General features: G+C 41.4%; 2 protein-coding genes across 2 annotated transcripts in view; both read left to right on the plus strand.

The window, feature by feature from the left end:
- The first annotated feature begins 454 nt into the window (after nucleotides 1–454).
- On the plus strand, nucleotides 455–8,287 carry noxa1 (NADPH oxidase activator 1). The gene is made up of 15 exons (XM_030791762.1): nucleotides 455–628; nucleotides 1,293–1,375; nucleotides 1,699–1,807; nucleotides 2,590–2,724; nucleotides 3,314–3,421; nucleotides 3,540–3,599; nucleotides 4,006–4,043; nucleotides 4,496–4,634; nucleotides 5,056–5,127; nucleotides 5,748–5,826; nucleotides 6,039–6,115; nucleotides 6,248–6,408; nucleotides 6,662–6,758; nucleotides 7,651–7,774; nucleotides 8,160–8,287. Exons 1-15 carry the CDS (start codon nucleotides 455–457, stop codon nucleotides 8,285–8,287), a joined length of 1,584 nt encoding a protein of 527 aa, XP_030647622.1.
- A 4,892-nt stretch (nucleotides 8,288–13,179) lies between these two features.
- LOC115827840 (whirlin) overlaps nucleotides 13,180–19,187 on the plus strand; it is a 46,903-nt gene continuing 40,895 nt past the window's right edge. The window contains 1 exon segment of the mRNA XM_075353622.1: nucleotides 13,180–13,929. Within this exon segment, the coding sequence (XP_075209737.1) occupies nucleotides 13,180–13,929 (750 nt within the window).

Below are 19,187 nucleotides of genomic sequence, written 5' to 3' on the forward strand. Positions count from 1 at the left end.
GCAGTGTTTATATCACACAAAAACCCACAGGTCATGATCGAAAATAGCTCTATATTCATCTAAATGAAAATGAAGTGGGGAATATTTAACTTGTGTACTTGCTTCAAGAATTTCTGCTGTTTGTTTTTTTATTTTTTATTTTTTTTTGCTTTAGTTTTATTTTTGTTCTGCTGGCTGAATATCACAGGTAATGATCTGAATGGTTCATTCACCTGTGCTGCAGTAGAAACCAGACATAAGTCAGAGCAAAAACCAGGACTCATGTACCTGGACCAGTGGAGTTGAATGATAAAATTTGGGAACATCCTTCTTCCTCAATAATAAGTAAAAAGAGCAAACTCGCTCAGAAGCTGATTGCACCAAAAGTTAAATACAAACAACCATTAACTACTGAAAAATAAATGGTGTGAAATTTTACATCCGTGACCGGTTCTCCTGTGTGTGTCAGATCACCATGCTGTATACGGATCTGTTGCGTCTGTGGGACGAGGCGGTGAGAGCAGTGGATGCGAGAGACTGGCAGGGCGCCCTCTCCAAACTCAACCAGATCACAGACCACACCTCACGCACCCTGTTTGTGGCTTCCTCTGTCCACCTCGCCCTGGGTCAGCTGGAGCTCTCCATCAGGGTAAGACTCCCACGTCCCGGACAAGTTACGCCAGACATGTCCTGTACTGCACAAAAAAAAAAAAAAAAAAAAAGAAAGAAAAATGAAAGAGTATGAAATAGGGTGGAAACTCATGAAAATAAATAAATAAATCAAAACTCTTGCAGAGCAAAACCCACAGAAGTTGATTTTCCAGTGTAAAATATCCTGAGGCGTCACAGATTTTCAGAATCAGTTACAGAATTAGATTATGCTCCATTACATTCTCACAGTTAATGTTGAGAGATTATCGGTTTCAAGTACTTTCATGTCCCAGTCGACACTGTTGAGTCTGATTACATTAACATGGAAGAAGCGCTTATATAATCCAAAATGAAACCCATTTGAACTCCTCTCACACTAGAGAATTTATAAGGCTTTGGGGGTAAAGAGAGAATCTTAACCCCTATGTTTGCTACAGAGGCTCTGTCTTCACTGAGGATAATGATCAATACAGACGTGGAGTTGTGGATTCCTATACAATAGTTATTGTTCCACCGCTGAAACCAGTCCATTGATGTTACATAAGACTTCAGACTTGACACAGACAGAGTCAGGTTTGAAGGGTTGTAAATTCGCTGTGTTTGTACAGGCTTTGTCGTTGATGCTGACTGAATGATGACAGTGTGAAATCGCCTCTTTTCAGGCATTAGACCAGGCCCTTGCCAAAGATGAGAGACTGGCTGTTGGTTTCTTCCAGAGGGCCGGCGTTCAGATGATGGCAAACAGGTCAGACGGCTGCTGCTATGCGGCCTGTTTGTTCTACCCAAGACTTTTTTTTTTTTTTCCACTCTGTCTTTGAAATGTGAATCACGCTGATGATTGTATTTTCATTGCGTGCACTCTTTTTCTCTCTCTCGCTTTCTAATTATAGATATGAATAGTGCATATCACAGTTGAATGTGTCATATGAATTACAACTATTATTTGCTGATTTTGTTTTTTTGTTGTTTTTTTTTTTTGGTAACAAATCGTTTGCGAATCATTTCTGGCAGAAGTCTAAATATAGAGTGTGTTTCTCTGTCTCTGCCCCACCTCTCTCTTTCCTTCAGATTGGAAGAGGCCCTCTCTGATTGTATATGGGCGCAGAAACATATGAGAGAAAACCCCATCATTGATTACAGGCAGCTGGGTTTGCGCTACAAACTCTACAGCTGGCAGGTAAGGGTCGGTGCCACTTGATGCGCCGAACTGCGCGCTTGGTATTATGCATATTAACCTGCCGTTTAAAAAATAAAAAATAAAAAACAACAACAACAAAAAAGGCTAAAATCTTGGCCAGATGTAGAGCAGGTGCTAGGCCGGTTTTCACTGTTGTTTTAGAGCACGAAATTTGAGAGGGGTTTGTTGACGTTATCTTTCACCCTGTGTCAACACTGCTGTCTAAGGCTCTTAGAGATAGGACTGACCACCTGAAGGAGTATTATTCAAAGGTTGCTTTTGGGGGGAAGCTATGTGGTTATGCAACGTTAAATGACAGACACTGAGGAAAAGGTCACTTAAATGTTCCGTTTGACCAGGAAGTTTGCTGCTTATGGACAGGTGAAACTGGGTGTGTCTGCAAAGGAATGATGTAATACTTAGGTTTATATTTCCTCTGAGGCTTTGTCTATGTGGAAATGTGCTTGCATTAGAAAAGAAAACAGGCATTACTTACGGGAAATGTATGTGTAACTGCAGTAAGGCCAACCTTTGTACTTATTGCAGATTAAGACGTGTGAATTCCAGAACAAGGAAACAGGTGTCTTTCTCTTGACCGATTGTTATCTCTCTGAAAAAAAAAAAAAACCCTGTCTCCATTGTTACCGCATGTATGACATGTCCAAGGAATTTTATGATGAGCAGTTGTAGATGGGTAAACTGATCCTTTTGTGCGTGTGTGTGTCTGTGTCTGTGTGTGTGTGTGTGTGTGTGCATCTGTGTGTGCCTGTGCTGATTGACAGGTCTTGTACAATGCAGCGGCTGTCCACTGCAGAATGGGCCATTGGGAAAAAGCCCAAGAAATCCTATTGGCCGCCTCTCAGGAGAAAGGAGGTGGGCGGAGCAGTCAGGTAGACCAGGCGCTGCAGAGTATCTCCGTAAGCAACTAAAAGCAAGCAACAAACACAGGCACACATGTGCAAACACACACACTTACACTCACGTACACAAACACACACACACACCTCCATCCTCTCATAAAAAAACGGAAATCCCTGCCTACAATGTATAATCTTTTTTGCAACGGTTTTCCCTATCGCTCTTTACTCACAAATATTTAATATTCTTTGGATTCTCTATGGACAATATAGATATGTTCATAACAGATTAACGGTTCTGTCAATATTGCAGAACTGGTATGACTTGCTTCATCATATATAAATAGTATAATGTATACTGTAAAACAGGTGTGTTCTGCTATGTGAATATATCTCACAACAAAGGTACATTTCTAAACTGGTTTGGCCTACTTCCTCTAAATTTTGTAACATAGAGCTCAGTGAAGATAGTGGTGAATTATGGAGAACTGGTGTGTTTATATCCTTAAATCTAAATTCACTTATAACTGAAAAATTGCTGCTGGTCTGCACCACATGTAGTTCTAAGTATAGATGTATAGTACATAGAATGGGCTCAGCGTATATGGTTTGAAATTGGCATCATTCGCTTTATCTATGTTCTTTTCAGAGGAGGGAGGTTTTTGCCCCGCTCGTGCTGCCTGAGGGGGAGGTCTTCCGCCCCAGGAAACAGGATGTGGAGCAGCTTCAGCAGCGAGACTTTTTGGGTAAAGCTAAGGTAACTGCCCCCAAATTTACTGAAAGTGCCCCTATAACTGACAGAGCCCCTATAGAATAAAACTCAGAAAGGTCCAGTATGTGACTTTGTTTAAAATCCTGTTACCCTGTGCCCTTAGGTCATCACCTCTATGATCCCCAATGATGATTTTGGAGGATTTGAGCCTCTCAGGATGCAGGTGTGGACTCTTCTCTTAACTCCTCTAAAGAAATGATAAAATGTGCTATGTTACTAAAACTCTGTGATACAGTTTTTCAAATCCAGTCACGGGCTCCCACTGTAAAACTACATCTCCCATGTAACCATGTGCTTACGCTGCTCAGTAAAAGTAACCGAAAGCGTGTCGAATGACAGACTAGTCAAATCTGGTGTGTGAGTGACAGGTCATCTGTCATCCAATCTCATCCATCCAGATTCGATCGAGATCAGTGCAAATGAATGAAAGGGGACAAACAAGAGATGATGTTTCAGAGTTTTGGGAGTCGAACCATATTTCTCTGAGCATTTTTTTTTGCCGTCTGTTTCTTGTGTCTGTGGAAAACCTTGAGCCAGTGATGATAATGATGTCTTGTATTTCTCTGCAGAAACCAGGCTATTATGAGCCCAAAATGGAGGGTGGCACGTAAGTATGCCATGAATGATTCCCTGCAGTCTTTACCAAGGTTGAAAATAAAACACTCATTATCTTAACAAAGAGAATGGCAATTTTTTTTTTTTTTTCGTTTTTTTGCCAGCGTGACTCAGCTGTTTTGTGACAGTGTCTACTGAGAAAAAAAATGCCACACAAGTATAAATTGAACTTTCATGAACTGCATTTTCATGTAGAATGTTCTTGTCTTAATAATTCTGTTTTAAGAAGACGAACAAGGACAGAAACAAGGACACTAAAACATTTTATGAACTGGTTTTTTTTTTTTGTCTGTTTGTTTCTTTCTTTCTTTTGTATTGTTTCTTTATTACAATGTTTTTGCATAGCATTTTTTTGGTCTGATTTGAACTTTTAATCGTTTCTTTTTTTTAATTTGGTATCGGTTTGATTTATTTTTGTTTTATTTATTATCTTTCCCTGTGCAGGGACTCTCGTTACATGCGTGTAAAGAGCATGTACATGGCTAAGGGAGCAGGAGAACTGACCGTGCCCGCAGGCGCTCTGGTCTTTGTTTTCCTTGAGGAGGACAGAGATGGACTAACAACAGTCATCTATGATGGAAAGGTAAGCTCAGCTGCCTTCTAGAACTTTCATGTAATTCTAGAATACATTCATGTAATTTTCTCACTGTAAAATCTAAAATTAGACAACTTTTCTTTAAATTACTTTAAATAAAAAAACCCCCCCAAAACTCATGGTTGAGTTTGATTTTTTCGCAAACATTTGCGAAATTCAATCCAGTCTCTGAGTTATACTTCTCCCTCTCTCCCCCTCTCTCTCACCCACTCTTTCATTCTCTCTCTCTCTCTCTCTCTCTCTCTCTCTCTCTCTCTCTCTCTCTGTCTCACCCACTCTTTCATTCTCTCTCTCTCTCTCTCTCTCTCTCTCTCTCTCTCTCACCCACTCTTTCATTCCCTCTCTCCCCCTCTCTCTCTCTGTCTCACCCACTCTTTCATTCTCTCTCTCTCTCTCTCTCTCTCTGTAGAAAGGCCTAGTACCAAAGTTCCTGCTTGAACCAGTTGACATGAAGAAAACCAAAACCAAAAAGAAGAAAAATGTAAACAAGCTTGACTTCCTGTCATTTTCTCTTCATTTTCGTTATTTTTATAAATCACGCTTGTTCTTTTACTGTGTGTCAATCTGTTGTAATCCAATATGGTAATGTGTAATAACAGAATGAGATTATGGGGATTTAATGATGTAAAAAATGTGAGTTTGGCAGTGAGGTGCAGAGTACTTTAAAAGAGCCCTTATTTTAAGGCAAAAGTCACCAGAGTGAGTTTATAGTTCTACCCCGAAAGCTAATCTCTTTAGATAAGAGTTTGGCCTTTTTCACTGAGTAGAGCCTAGTTTTCCATCTCTTGTGAGGTGTTGAAGGAAGAGAAAAAGGGGTTTCTCAGGGTAAAAAAAGAGAAAGTTTTGAGAATAAAATGTTCCAGATTTCCTGGTACCACAGATTTCAAAAGCTCTTTGATGTAAAGGACAGTAAAATGAATGTAAATTCCCACTGTATAAGGTCATAAGGTCACGCATAAGGTCAGCCTATACATCACCATAAGGAAAACATCAAGGACCATTTGTCCGAGTCCAGCTGCAGGTGTGGTACTTTCAGTGTCTTACTGAAGAATGTAGCAAGTTTTAACCGTTAACTTTTCCATGTGACCCCACCCACTACAGAGCGTGCCCAGTGGAATCCCTCTCCCACCCGAACGCCAGCCACCCGCTCGCCCAACAAGTCTCGTAACACCACCCCAGGGTAAGGTGACTGACCATATGAGTTACTGATTGTTTTGTGCATTCATTCATTTCAGGGATGGATGGATGGATGGATGGATAGAGGAAGATAGACAGACAGTTATCAAAATAACCAAAATTCAGACCAATCAGGCCCACAGATGGCCACTTGGTTCCTTTTTTCTGTCATTGGCTCAGTGGTTTAACATTATGTTGGTCCTCCCTCTGCTGTAGATTTGCCCCCCTCCTACGCCAGCACCACAGCCGCCACCCCCCCACCCCAGTACCTGAGTCCTGCTGCTTCTGAGGAGGTGAGTCCCATGGAGGCAGACTTCTCCTAAAAAAAAAAAAAAAAAAAAGCCTAAAAAAAATTCCCAAAATTCCACTCTGCTGATCTCCATTGTATATAATATGAAATATGAACATTACCCTTTGTCCTCCAGAGTATTAGCTCCCCGTCAAGTGAGGAGTCCAACACGGTCGTGGTGAAAGTTCACTTCAGGTATACCGTGGCGCTGAATGTTCCCCTGGAGACACCGTACAAGGAACTACAAGGGAGAATCGGCAAAAAATTAGGCCAGCCCGCCCATCTCCTGCGCCTGAGGTGAGGCAGACCTGTTGACCTAATTTTATACAACCTCCAGTGTAAACGCCAGTGTCTGTTAAGCACATGCCCAGTTAGACAATCCGTGTGATGGAATGCCATTCACTGTCTGGTTGAATTAAAACCACGTGATGTTGTTTTTTTTTTTTAACTGAGTGATAACAAGTGCTATTGAATCTAAAATGATAGATGCTTGCCATTGCGATGTATGGTGATATGTTTTGTGGAGTAACGGAGTAGAGGTCTTTGGCAGGCACAGACAGCACAGCTCTGTGGCGCTGAAACCTTTGGATGAGGTGGAGTGTCTGCGCAGTCTGGCCGAGGCAGGCAGAGCCACGCTGTGGTGTCAGGTTCGATCTGCATCACTGTGTTACACACACACACACACACACATCTGCACATCCACACACATGCACGCACACACATCTGCACATCCACACGCAGGCATGCACATGCGCACACACACACACACACACATGCACACACACACATGCACATACACACACACACACACACACCTGCATATCCACACACAGGCATGCACACTCACTCACACACGCACATTCACACACAGGCACACACACACACACACACACACACACACACACACACACCTGCACATCCACACAGACACAGACATACGCACACGCACGTGCACACACACACACACACACATACATGCCCACACACACGCATATACACAGACACAAACATGCACACGGACAGACACACACGGACAGACACACATATAGCAAATGCATATGAACACACACACATACAAACATGCATAGACTTGCGCACACACACACACACACACACACACACACACAGACACACACACATCATTTATTCAAGGAATTAAGTTCAGGATTTTTAAGACACACAAGATCTATATTGAGTAATTGAGACACTGTCTTGTTAAAGCTGCTGTTCTCAGGACTTAAGCATCGGTAAATCCCAGAGGATCTGTCATTTACATCACATTTACAAAGATTCATTTAGCAGACCCTTTTATCCAAAGTGACTTCTGTCTGTTCATTTTAATATTTAATCCTCTGTTAGCTCTCTTCTCTGTTTTCTATTACCTCTGATCTGTTTGAAGACTTACTTTCAAAACTTGGTGCTGTTATAAGAGGTTTTTGTTTAAAATTAGGGTATGCTAAACAATACTCCTTTTGAATTCAATGCTTCTCACAGCAAACTACTGTTAACACACTCTGCTTACTCTCCCGTCTCTCTTAGACTGAAGACCCACTGGAGAACAGGACCATTCTCTACCAGATGGTGGCGCTGTATGACTATCCAGCACAGGGACCGGAGGACCTAGAATTCAGTGAAGGAGACACTATAGATATCCTGAGTGAAGGTGTGTGGTGAGGAAAGTTGCCTGGGTCTAGTTTTTTGAGTTGTTCATTCTTGGGTATGTCGTGTATCCATATACTCTCACACAAAAGTAACAGATAACCTGAAAACTGATTTTGCCAGTAGACCGACTATACTCGCTAATCACAAACCGACAAAAGCTGGACATACGGTAAAAAAGTTTGGGTAAAGTTGTTCCTCCTTAATCTGTAACCCTGGCACCTATTAAGTAAGCACATGTACGGGAACACTTTCACTACGCGCTGATTGACGTTTCAAAAGAATAAAAACATGCTGAATATTCATACCTATATTTCTGTAATGTAATGATGAAACACACTGAAATGGCTGTTTTTTTGTTGTTGTTGTCGTTGTTGTTTTATCTTTAGTGAATGAGGAGTGGCTGGAGGGACACACGGGTGGAAACATCGGTATTTTCCCCAGATGTTTCGCCTACAAGGAGTCGGACGGCAGCTCGGACAAGCCTCAGGAGCTGTTAGAGGCCTCGGCGCTCTGACGCTGGACCACCAGAGCAAAACCTGTCCCTCGGACCTGAGCGGGACCAGCATGCTACTTCGCAAAGCAAGGTTTCTCAATCAGCCAGATAGCCTAAGTCAAAAGATGAAAACCGTCCAATAGGAGACCTGCTAAGAAACATTCTAATTGGACAGTTTATGACTTTTGACCCAGGCTGTCTGGCTAACTGAGGAAATCCTGCTGGCAGGAATCAGGAATGCCTTCTTATGACTCTTTTTTTTTTCATATCCAATATTAATATTTGATATGACTTATTATATGAATATCTTGTCTAGAGCAGGGGTTTTCAACCTGTGATGCCCCCCCCCCCCCCCCCCCCCCCAAAGGGGGCGCAAGATTAGGAGATTTTTAGACACAAAGCGCGGCAAGTACAATGAAAAAAAGAGAGATTGATTTGTTTAGATGTTACTATGGTTACACTTTGTGACATAATGATTACATATTAATGAGAACAGATTTGTTACCAAACTGACATATATGTCGCTATACTCTCTGGCCTTCAATAGCCATTTATGATTTTTTTTTTTAATATTACAGTACTGCTCTTTCTGGTCCTGTGAGAACTTGCTTGCTGGGTATACTTTCTTTCTGACTGTGAAAATAAGCAACAGGAGATGGCAGAAATTTCCAGTGGATTCCATAGAGGGCTTTGAATTAAGTAATTTGACTCTGGGTGGTCTCCTTCCAGCTCTTTTTTACAATATGGTTTGAGTAAGTGTTTTGATTGGCCAATTAAATATGGCAATCAAAGTGAGCAGTATAACCTAACAATACAATAACTTGCAATTAGTTAACATTAGGTTATTCTGTTTTATAGTTACATTTGAGGATTGCTTCTAATACACTATTTGCTTATGCTTTATGGTTATTTGAAAATTGTATTTCACAATATGGTTGAAAGTTACATGTCCTCCAAGCGTATTTTGTTCTTCCACTCAGTATTCTGTTTGTGTAAGGGAGGAGAATTATATAAGATGTTTCATATCTATCCTTAAATTGCATTTTAAAACTTTTTTTCTTAAGTTTTGATGAAATATTGATGAAACATTGAGTGGAAGTGACTCTGTGTTTGTGTAATATGATTAAGTACTTTTGTGTCTCGAGATGAAAACGTTGCTGACACAGAGGTATAAATGAAGCCCTTGACGAACACTCGGCGCGTGAATTAAACGAAAGTAGAATGAGATCCTGGTTTCTGTCTCAGTGAGGTCTTGATGATTACAAAGGAAGAATGCCAAATGAATGCTTTCTGACGTCTCAAAGCTGTAATTTAACAATGAGTGAAATGAAAAACGTCCAAATACATGTTCCTTTTTCTTTTTCATAACTCGGTTTAAAACAGCCCTGTGGAGTCTCAACTAAACTTTTGTTTGAATCATCGCTTACCCACATCCTCTTGAGTCTTACCACGTGCCACGTTTTTTTTTTTTTCCCTACTTCCCTGTCACTTACAATATGGGAATGAAAATCTGCATAAGAGTGCAAGCCTATTTCACTCTTCACTCTTCACTGCTGAAAAGCTATGATGAGATCTGTAATGTATAGGAATATACTGAAGCTAAACACCGTAAGGTACTGAACATGTTGATTTGATGGTGTTTCATAGACACACAGCAGGTGCCAGTATCAGGCATTGCTCGCTGTTCCGGAACTCTCAGCTGTTTTTATTTATTATTTTCCAAAAGATGAAGCGAAAAAAAAAAAAAAAACTTTAAGCACTTCCCGCGAAAGTGTCAGCGAGGGTTCAGTAAATGACCTAAGAGAGAGAGAGAGAGAGAGAGAGAGAGAGAGAGAGAGAGAGAAAAGCATGAGGAGTCACTCTTTTTTTATTACTGGAATGACTGGCTGGCATCGCAAAGCCTGAGTCATTCCACTGCTTCCATTAAACCTCTGTCTTTTATTAAAAAAGAGACTCATTTCTCTCATTACTCCTCTGGACCCATTCCTCCTCCTCTCATCTCACTCCTTTAGTTTATTTTGCAAGCAGTGAAAGAAATACTGAGGAGGAGATGAGACTAAAAATTTTTGGCTAGGCTGAAATATTCTGTAATAGGAGGGGTACAGTACAATGTTTCACATTTAAAAAAAAAAAACAGTCAAAGACAGAAAGAAAGAAATGTAAATATGTCTAAAAGGAAAAAAAACCCACCAAATATGTGTGAAATATTCTTCTCCACCAGAAATGACCCAGAATGCATCACTGTGTGAAAGACATCACGAGCTCTGCTCATTTTTTTTCTCTCGTTCACTCACTCACTGGTTCCCTTTCGCTGTCTCACTCGCTCATCCGCTTACTTGTGTGGTTACTGAACTGGTTTCTCACTCACTTGTTTTCACTCACATATACACAATCAGTTACTCTCTCTCTCTCTCTCTCTCTCTCTCTCTCTCCCCCACACAACCTCTCCCTCTTTCCCTACCTACATCCCCCTCTCTCTCTCTCTTTCTGACTCTGCACTGTGTGTCTAATGAGAAGAGAGCAGAGAGGAGACACACCGTGGTATTATTTAAGATGGAAAGAAGAGAATTCAGGGTCTTACTTTGAAGCCATGAACATATGGATGAGTTTTTTTATAAAGCACACCAGTGTATGTGTACGTGTGTGTGTGAGAAAGAGAGAGAGAGACAGACAGAGAAACTATACGAATTGCATAATAATTTTCGAGGTGTTGATGGGGGATTTCTACACTCTTATTTATTAAGAAGATGACGACCAATTATCTAATTAAATTAACAGGCACTGCAGCAGAGAGCTCCATGAGACCAAATGCCAGAGAGAGAGAGAGAGAAAGAGAGAGAAAGCGAGAGAGAGAGAGAGAGAGATTGGATGCTGATTTATAACAGTGGGTTATATCTCCCCGTGCGTAATACCCGAGCATAAAAGATCAATTGAAAGTAATATCGTCCCATTGCAATTCATTAATTGTTCATTAATTTCCGTCTCTGTTGCGAGATGCTTAGTGCGGTAATTGCGAATTAACGATGAATCGAACTCATTTGTTTTAATGGCATTGTCTTAAATGGGAGTTAATCAGTGGGTCAAGCGCCAAAACCAGAACAACGATAGTCGGGCTAGAGAGAATTCTGCGAGGACAGGTTGGAGAGAGCTAATACTAACCTTTGTGGCAAAGTCTGACTATTAATAGTCAGGCAGCAGTGACTGGCGTGATTGGAGAAGCCGGTTAAATGTATGTCTAGACTGTATTTTGCTAATGCCTTCTTATAAGCTTAGAGAGTGACGCAGCTCACCTTCGCTCAGGTTTAGAAAAAGACTGCGGAGACGTGACCTACACCGTTATAGATAGCCCACAGTGAATAGCCTTCACTGCTCTAAAGAGTACAATAAATTTCAGTTTTTCGAGAAGACCATTAGGCAGAAACAAAAAAAGGGGACTACTACAACTAACCAGCCTTATCGTGGTGAATTGCTGACTGACTTTGAAAAACACTTTCGTTGATTAGGGCATGTCTTGTTGTGGCGGAGGGAGTGGAAGAAAAAAGCGACCCTTTACTTCAGACAGAGACGAGAGATAAGAGAGTCTCTGGTTTAGGAAACGTCCATGTTTCGGCTTGGCTCTCACTTTGATACACGACTTTCAGATGGGTCTCAGTCCACACTGACGGTTAGGTTCTGGCACTAAATAAGATTAGCTCTTTCAGAGACTAGGAGATTGAGAGGGTAGATAACTTTCTTTTTATTTACAGAGGGCATCTAGGTGGCCCTGAGACTGAAGAGAAAAATTATACTGCAAGCAGACTAAATTAGCCTGCTGTCTACTCCCGTGGGAAATGTGGTCAGAGAGTCACTCTCTCTGTCTCTCTGTCTCTCTCTGTTGTTCCGGTTGAAGGTGAGGAGACACAAAGCAACAATACACTACAAGTCTGAACCATGTTGGCTATAGCTTCATCAGACTGCCTCTTGTCTGCTCCGCAACACTGAATTGACCGCAAACGTTGTGACAGGCACCTCACATCCACAATACTCTGTACAACCCACACTCCTTCGGAAAGATCCGACAGTTGACTCATATCATTGTCCGGGTGAGCCTTGAGAACTAAAAATAACGCAAGCGAAGTGGAAAACGCTGCGCTTAGAACGACATTCATATGTTGTTCGTTCCTAAGCAACATAGTCACCGCACGGCTGCGTCACTTCCTCTAGCGAGATTCGCTCTTCTGCGACTACAACTATAAGCGGGCAAGAAAAAAATCTGAACAGCGAACAGCAAACAATTGATTTACAGCTCGGTAAGGCAACGAAGTTGAAGCTCACATCTACCACGCCACGGTTTACTCACTTTCTCATTAGCAGAGGGATTTGTCGTAAATCCTGGAACACTTTCTTGAAAGAAGTAAGGATTGTTCGATACTGCTGAGCACCTCTAAACCTCGTGGGACTTAAGTCGCTGCTTTGGTATGGCGCTGTCGACTGTTGCGCACCCGGTAAAATTGAACACGTCTCTGTTTTACTTGTTGGATTTATAAATTGTCTCCAAGCTTGAATTTTCTGTTTAAGAACATATAGTATTATGAAACTGTAGAAGTGTTTATTCCAAGTGTGGCGCGGGGATAGTTTTTTCATATGACAATAACTTCTGCAGGCTGTTATTCTCAGCCAGTTCCTTATTGTAGAGTTTCGACGGATTCTATGTAAATTCAGACTTTCTAAGCAATACAGAGACTTCTGAGATTAAGACTCCGAATAACGACCCATTTCTGGCTAAGCATGGCCGGTTTTAAACCGACTGACACTCAAGGGTCGCCAGGGGGTTGTGTATTTTTCGAAAAGAGGGGACATTGCTACAGCGCAATTCCTAATGCTTGATCTGACGTTGCCTCGCGTGGCTGAGGTGTCTTCGCTTGAGTTTCGAGATGAGCGCGGATCTGGAGCGTATGTCCCTCAAATCGGGTGCTACTTCCATGGGCTCTGGCGGTCGCTCGTTGTCTGTCAACGTAAGGAAGCTGCACAACTCGCTCAATGTACTCCTCAACGAGTTCGAACGAGAACAGTTTATCCACTGCCTCAACGTTTACCACGCCAAACGCAACGTATTCGATTTGGTTCAAACCCTCAAAGTCATCCTAAACACACCTAGTAAACGCCAGCTTCTACCTATGTTACGTCTGGTTATCCCTCGTTCAGACCAATTGTTATTTGATCAGTACACGTCCGAAGGTCTCTATTTGAAAACTGATTTAATAGCAGCCGGTGGTAACCCGGACAATCAAGACGAAATTGCACACCCGTCCCATGCCCGAATTGCATCTGTTCACTTTCACAATCAGCCTGAACCTCCCCGACCTTGTCATGGATCTTTACGGACGTCTCTGGAGAGTTTCAGCACCACGGCTGAAGGGACAGCGCCAGGTGCTCCTAATCTGGGCAGATCGGTGACACACCAAGAACCCGGCGAAATCCGCCAAGTTACCCTGAAACGAAGCAAGAGTCAGGAAGGATTGGGGTTTAGCATTCGGGGAGGAGCAGAACACGGGGTTGGAATCTATGTTTCCCTAGTAGAGCCGGGGTCGTTCGCTGAAAGAGAGGGATTACGAGTTGGAGACCAGATAGTGAAAGTCAACGACGTGGTGTTTGATCGAGTAACTCATGGAGAAGCAGTCAAGGTAAGTGTGTGTGTGTGTGTGTGTGTGTGTGTTTATTTATGCATATGAATCAATGGACACGCGGTCAAGGTGAGTGCCTGAAGGTATATGTGTGTGTGTATTAATATATGAAGAGGTGGTCAAGGTGATGAATGCATATGTGTGTGTGTGAGTGTGAATGTGTGTGTGTAAATGTAATAAATATGTTAATTCATGAAGAGCTGATCAAGTTGGTGAGTGTGTGTGTGTGTGTGTGTGTGTGTGTGTGTAGATGTAATAAATGTGTTAATTATTGAAGAACTGGTCAAGGTGAATGACTGAGACCATATGAGCTGTCTGAGAGTAGAGTGTGTGCTATTAGCATCAAAGTTTCATGGTCATGCAGACAAATGTTGGATCAGGTCGCTGTCAGCTCCCTGTTAGACTTACACCACCATATAGATGAATGTTTACAATACCGCACAGATCAATGGTTAGCATACCATACAGATCAATGATTATTTATTCTTTCCAGTCACACCCACACACACAGTGCTGACTAACCACAGCTTCTGTCCTTGTGACCTCAGCTATGAGCTAGAGTTGTCATTGTGACCGCTCTCTGATTGGCTGTGTTTCCCCAGTACCCCATTAGCCACACCCCCAGGCCCAACATTCTTTCAGGCTTGGCCAAGTTTGGCTCATTTTCCTCTGGCTCTTTAACATCAGTTTAGGCAATCAGAGAAGTGAACTGAAAGACTTTTGGACTGTGGGCTTGAGAGTGATGCTTAGAGATAGAGGGCTCTTTCATTACCAACTGTGAGAGTTTTTCTTTTTTTTTTGTAAATACTTTTTGGAATGAGTGGTGATGTCATAGCATGGGTGTCCTTACATAATTGAGGTGTCCACTCAATTATGTAAGTATACTTAAACACACACACACACACACACACACGTTTTCTCTCTCTCTTTTCCTCCCTCCCTCCTCTCTCTCTCTCTCTCTCTCTCTCTCACTCTCTCTCTCTCTTTCTCTCTCCCCTCTCTCTTTCTCTCTCTGTTTAAGTGTGTGTGGGGTGACGATTTTCTTTATGTGCTCTGCTTCCTATACCCTTTCTGAATGAAACTCTTATCTAATTCTGTTCTGCTATCAGAATTAAAGAGGCAATGTAAAATATGTCACCCTTTGGTACTGTATATGCTACTGTCACCCAGAGTACACACACTGACAGTTGGCACTGTTGTGCTAATTCCTCATATCCATACTACTTGCAAGAAATTAACTAAATCTTTGTTTAGTTGTGGTCTGACTTGTTTTGCAATGTAAGATCCAGTTCCCTTCACTCATGCAAGATTTAAAGTTTATGTTGAACACTATGCTGTCCATGCAGAAGTATTTAAAGTGGTGTTCGGTGCCAGCTTGTTCCTGTAACTGGCTCTAAAAAAAATTGCTTCTGATGACACAGGCATTTTACAGGTTGCTGTCTCTTTAAGGGAAGTCTGGCAGAGGTTCAGGTGGAGGTGCCAGTCACCTGCTGTCACGGCAACAAAGCTGTTACTACAGCCCAAGTCATTTTCACATCAGACACATATGCTCTCCAATTATATTCAACATCACCTCAGTGGGATGGGCTTCAGTCTAATTTGATGCAAAATATTCAAATGACGTTAGCTGAGTTGTTTGTCTGATGAAACATCTGGTGTTTTGGTGCCCTATCTGTATATAGAGCTTATCACTGGTATTGACCACGCACACTAGAATGTATCGATCTATCTATAGATGTATATATATAAATTAGTCCAGTAAGAGCAACTTACCTTTGGTATGTCTTGTAAGCACAGTTATTCTCTCTCTCTCTCTCTCTCTCTCTGTCTTGTTCTCTCTTTCTCTTGCCCTCTCTCTCGGACACACACACTCACACACACACAACATACACACACCCTTATCCGATGCTGACATTCTCCTGATGGGACTGCTTTTCACTGTCTTTTTGGTGTCACCTGTCAAAAATGAAATCATTCATAAAATCCTAACGTGTGCAAGTAAACTCAGTCTAGCTTTTCTTCATGGACACGTGAAGATTCTGGAATTTGCCCAGAGATATTGGGCAGTCTAGCTTTTCTAGACTAACTCAGGCAAGCTTTTCTAGACCAACACAGTCTAGCTTCTCTTCGTGGACACATGAAGATTCTGGAATTTGCCCAGAGATATTTGGCAGTCTAGCTTTTCAAGACTAACTCAGGTGAGCTTTTCTCCATGTACATGTGAAGATTCTGGAATTTGCATATGAAAGTTGCTCAGAGATATATGTATGCCAGTCCATAGCTGATAATGATATCTGAATAATTTACTTGGCTTGTTTAATAAGGTGTCAGTCTGTCTCTTGACATTCTTATACGTCAGTGATCTGTTGTATCTTTACTATATATTGTATTATTGTTTGCTGCAATCAATCTCAACACATTTTATATAAGTTGATATTGCTTATCAATAAAGATATGATTTCATATGATGAGTGAGGCTTTTAATCGGAGAGAAAATAATTTTATGTTTTTCATGTCTACATGTAATCCAGGTTAAATAGCAGTTACATTTGTTAGTGAAAGATGAAAGAATTTGTAATGGAAAGCAGACAGGAAACAGGCTAAACAAACCACTGTCTTTCCTCTGTAAGGGTCTAAACCTGTTGACCCAGTCTCTTGCAAAGTAATTACTCTCTTTTGATAAACTAACCTGCTATGCAATTTACAGTGACTCTGCGGTAACCTCATTTAACCCCCCCCCCCCCCCCATCTCTCTGGCTTGCTTGCTTGCTCTAACTCTGCAGTACTATTCAGCTCGTTTGACTGGAATGACAAAATATTACAGTTGTAATTAAAATGTAAAAGATTTACAATTAGAAACAATGATGTGCATATAATTTCTCTCTGTTTTCGTTTCAGTTCATTCTGTGTGCTTGGTATGAAAAATGTAGTCTACTTTTGTTTGCTAGACCACGTGTCAGGCTACTGGTGAATGAAAGGGGGAAAAAAATCAGTAGTTAAAAATCATCGTGTAGACATAACAATCATAATTATTCTCTCCCTCGCTCTCGCTCCTGGATGTAGCCTAATTCTTCATTCACGCAGGAACTACTCCATAATCATAAAACAAAACGCTCAGAAAATCCCACGGCGCTCGAGCACGAACATTCGGCACTATTTTGCTCCAACTTCTGTCAGTCGCTTAGATGCATTTCCCGAAACGTTAACCTCATTCTCAAAATTCTAAGTGAAATTCACGTAACAGTAAAAGCGCCTCTCACGACACTAAACCACCCCTGCAAGAGAAGATAAATCGCTCAAAACGTTAACCAGCTGTGTCAAAACACACGAAGTCGGTCACTACAACAGTTACCAAAAGACAGCACCCTTTGATCATTGCCTAAACACTGACACAAAAAACGCTAAATATTTGCATAAAACTGAATAGACTTTGTATGGTGTTATAGTCAATACAGAGGTTTGTCCCACATACACAAATATGAAAAGAACAAACATATTTTATCACAGTATTCATATATCCCAAAATTTCATACAGTGACAACGAAACAAGGGCAGGTGTGCTGACGTCTCTGAACGTAAAACGATATAATTCCTATTGAAAAACGTAACGTCGCAGTAATTACAGTCAAGTAAAAAAAAGCATTGACTCAGTAGCGCTCCTGTCCTCACGGAATACTATTGCGCCCCCCTCCTCTCCTCACCCCAGCCCACCCCACCCGTCCGGCCGTCTTGCAAGGCCAGGTTTTTGCCCTTGTCAGACACTTGCTTCTTGCTCTGTTCTCAGCAACACTATGCACTGGGACCATTAGCATTATATGTCCCTGTGTGAAATTAGTATTTCAGTATCAGACTGCACTTGTGGAATGGGGTTGACAGCGTGCATGCTCGTTTGTTTTTCGGTTGTGGGAGACTTAATGGGAAATTGCCTCACTGGAATCAGACACATCACATTGGCTTGTTCCTCTGCACGAACACAGCGCTCGTTGTACATAGTGTTTTGCATACAATGATTTACGCAATGAACAACTGTGTCAATGTGAGTGAGAAATGTACGTACCCGACATGCCATAGTTAAATAAGAACTGCGTCTATGCAATGAAAACTGCGTTTGGTGTTTTGCAACATGTGCCTTCGCATTTGCATTTTCTGCGAACAGAATGAGAAAATGAAATTTGTACCGCGGCCATCTGCGTTAATGTTCTGGGGGTTTTGAGGCACTAATTTGAGAATGAGGTTACGCATTTGGGACTGTGTTCTAAGCGAACGAGAAAAACCGTAAATAGCGAGTGGGAAATGAAGTCATAAGGCCCGTCGTCACGGCGACTGAAAGCGAGTTAAAGGCATTTTGAACACATATTTTGTAAATCTTAGTTATTATCAATGCCAGTAATCCTGTTAAGCCGAACGGGTTCATTCAGTTTGGGCGGCCAAAATTAGTCATGTATTTGAGACCCTGTGATTCTGGGCATAATGTGTGCCAGTTCATGCAAGAATAAAAAGATATTGCCAACGATGAGTTTTCAAACAGCCATAATTAAAAATTATATAACGTATCTTCTTAAAAAAACAAAACAAAACAAAATAAACCCCACGACAACCGAAAATTGTAATTATTGTTTTGACGGCAGGAGAAATCTTAAAATTTCTTTTTTATAATACCAAAATATCCTGAAAACGAAACATTTGTAAATTACCGTTATATCACAGTAAAGACGTGTCGTGTTCTAACGTTGGTCTATGCCAAAGCTTTCAGGAACCATAACTTCAAAGTGGTTCTTTTTTTTTACTTTAAAGGTACAGAGAGAGGAGGCGGAGATGAGTTTGAAACGCAGCTTTAGGCAGGCAGTCTGGTTCCCCTTTACGGAGATTTGGCCTGCTTGAGTCGCTGGAAAATGTGATTGAAGTGCATACATGAGCTGAATCGATTTAGCTTCATTTTCACGTTGTTTGTCATCTCCAGTGCTGTCCCTAGTTCTCCTCATAACCTGTTAAACCCAGCTCGAATATTTCTCTCTCTCTCTCTCTCTCTCTCTCACACACACACACACACACACACACAAAGAGAGAGAGTCAGTGTCAGAATTCTAAGCAGGCTAAATTTAATCAGTTGATCTGACTGAATAAATCTGAAACCTCAAAATGTGAAAATTTGTTGAAATTACAGTTTGCTCTTTTCTGGATGGTGTGAGTCCTTGATCAGAGGGTTTTTGAATGCTGTTCTTGAGATTAATTCATTGTTTTGGAAAGGGTTTGGATCC

Source organism: Chanos chanos, chromosome 14, assembly GCF_902362185.1.
Source record: "Chanos chanos chromosome 14, fChaCha1.1, whole genome shotgun sequence".
In the NCBI taxonomy this organism is placed as follows: domain Eukaryota; kingdom Metazoa; phylum Chordata; class Actinopteri; order Gonorynchiformes; family Chanidae; genus Chanos; species Chanos chanos.

Coding starts and splice junctions, on each gene's coding strand:
- noxa1 (XM_030791762.1), top strand. CDS start 455: ATGCTGTATACGGATCTGTTGCGTCTGTGGGACGAGGCGGTGAGAGCA. Junction 1,808..2,589: donor ACAAACTCTACAGCTGGCAG/GTAAGGGTCGGT, acceptor GCTGATTGACAG/GTCTTGTACAATGCAGCGGC. Junction 6,116..6,247: donor GTCCTGCTGCTTCTGAGGAG/GTGAGTCCCATG, acceptor TTTGTCCTCCAG/AGTATTAGCTCCCCGTCAAG.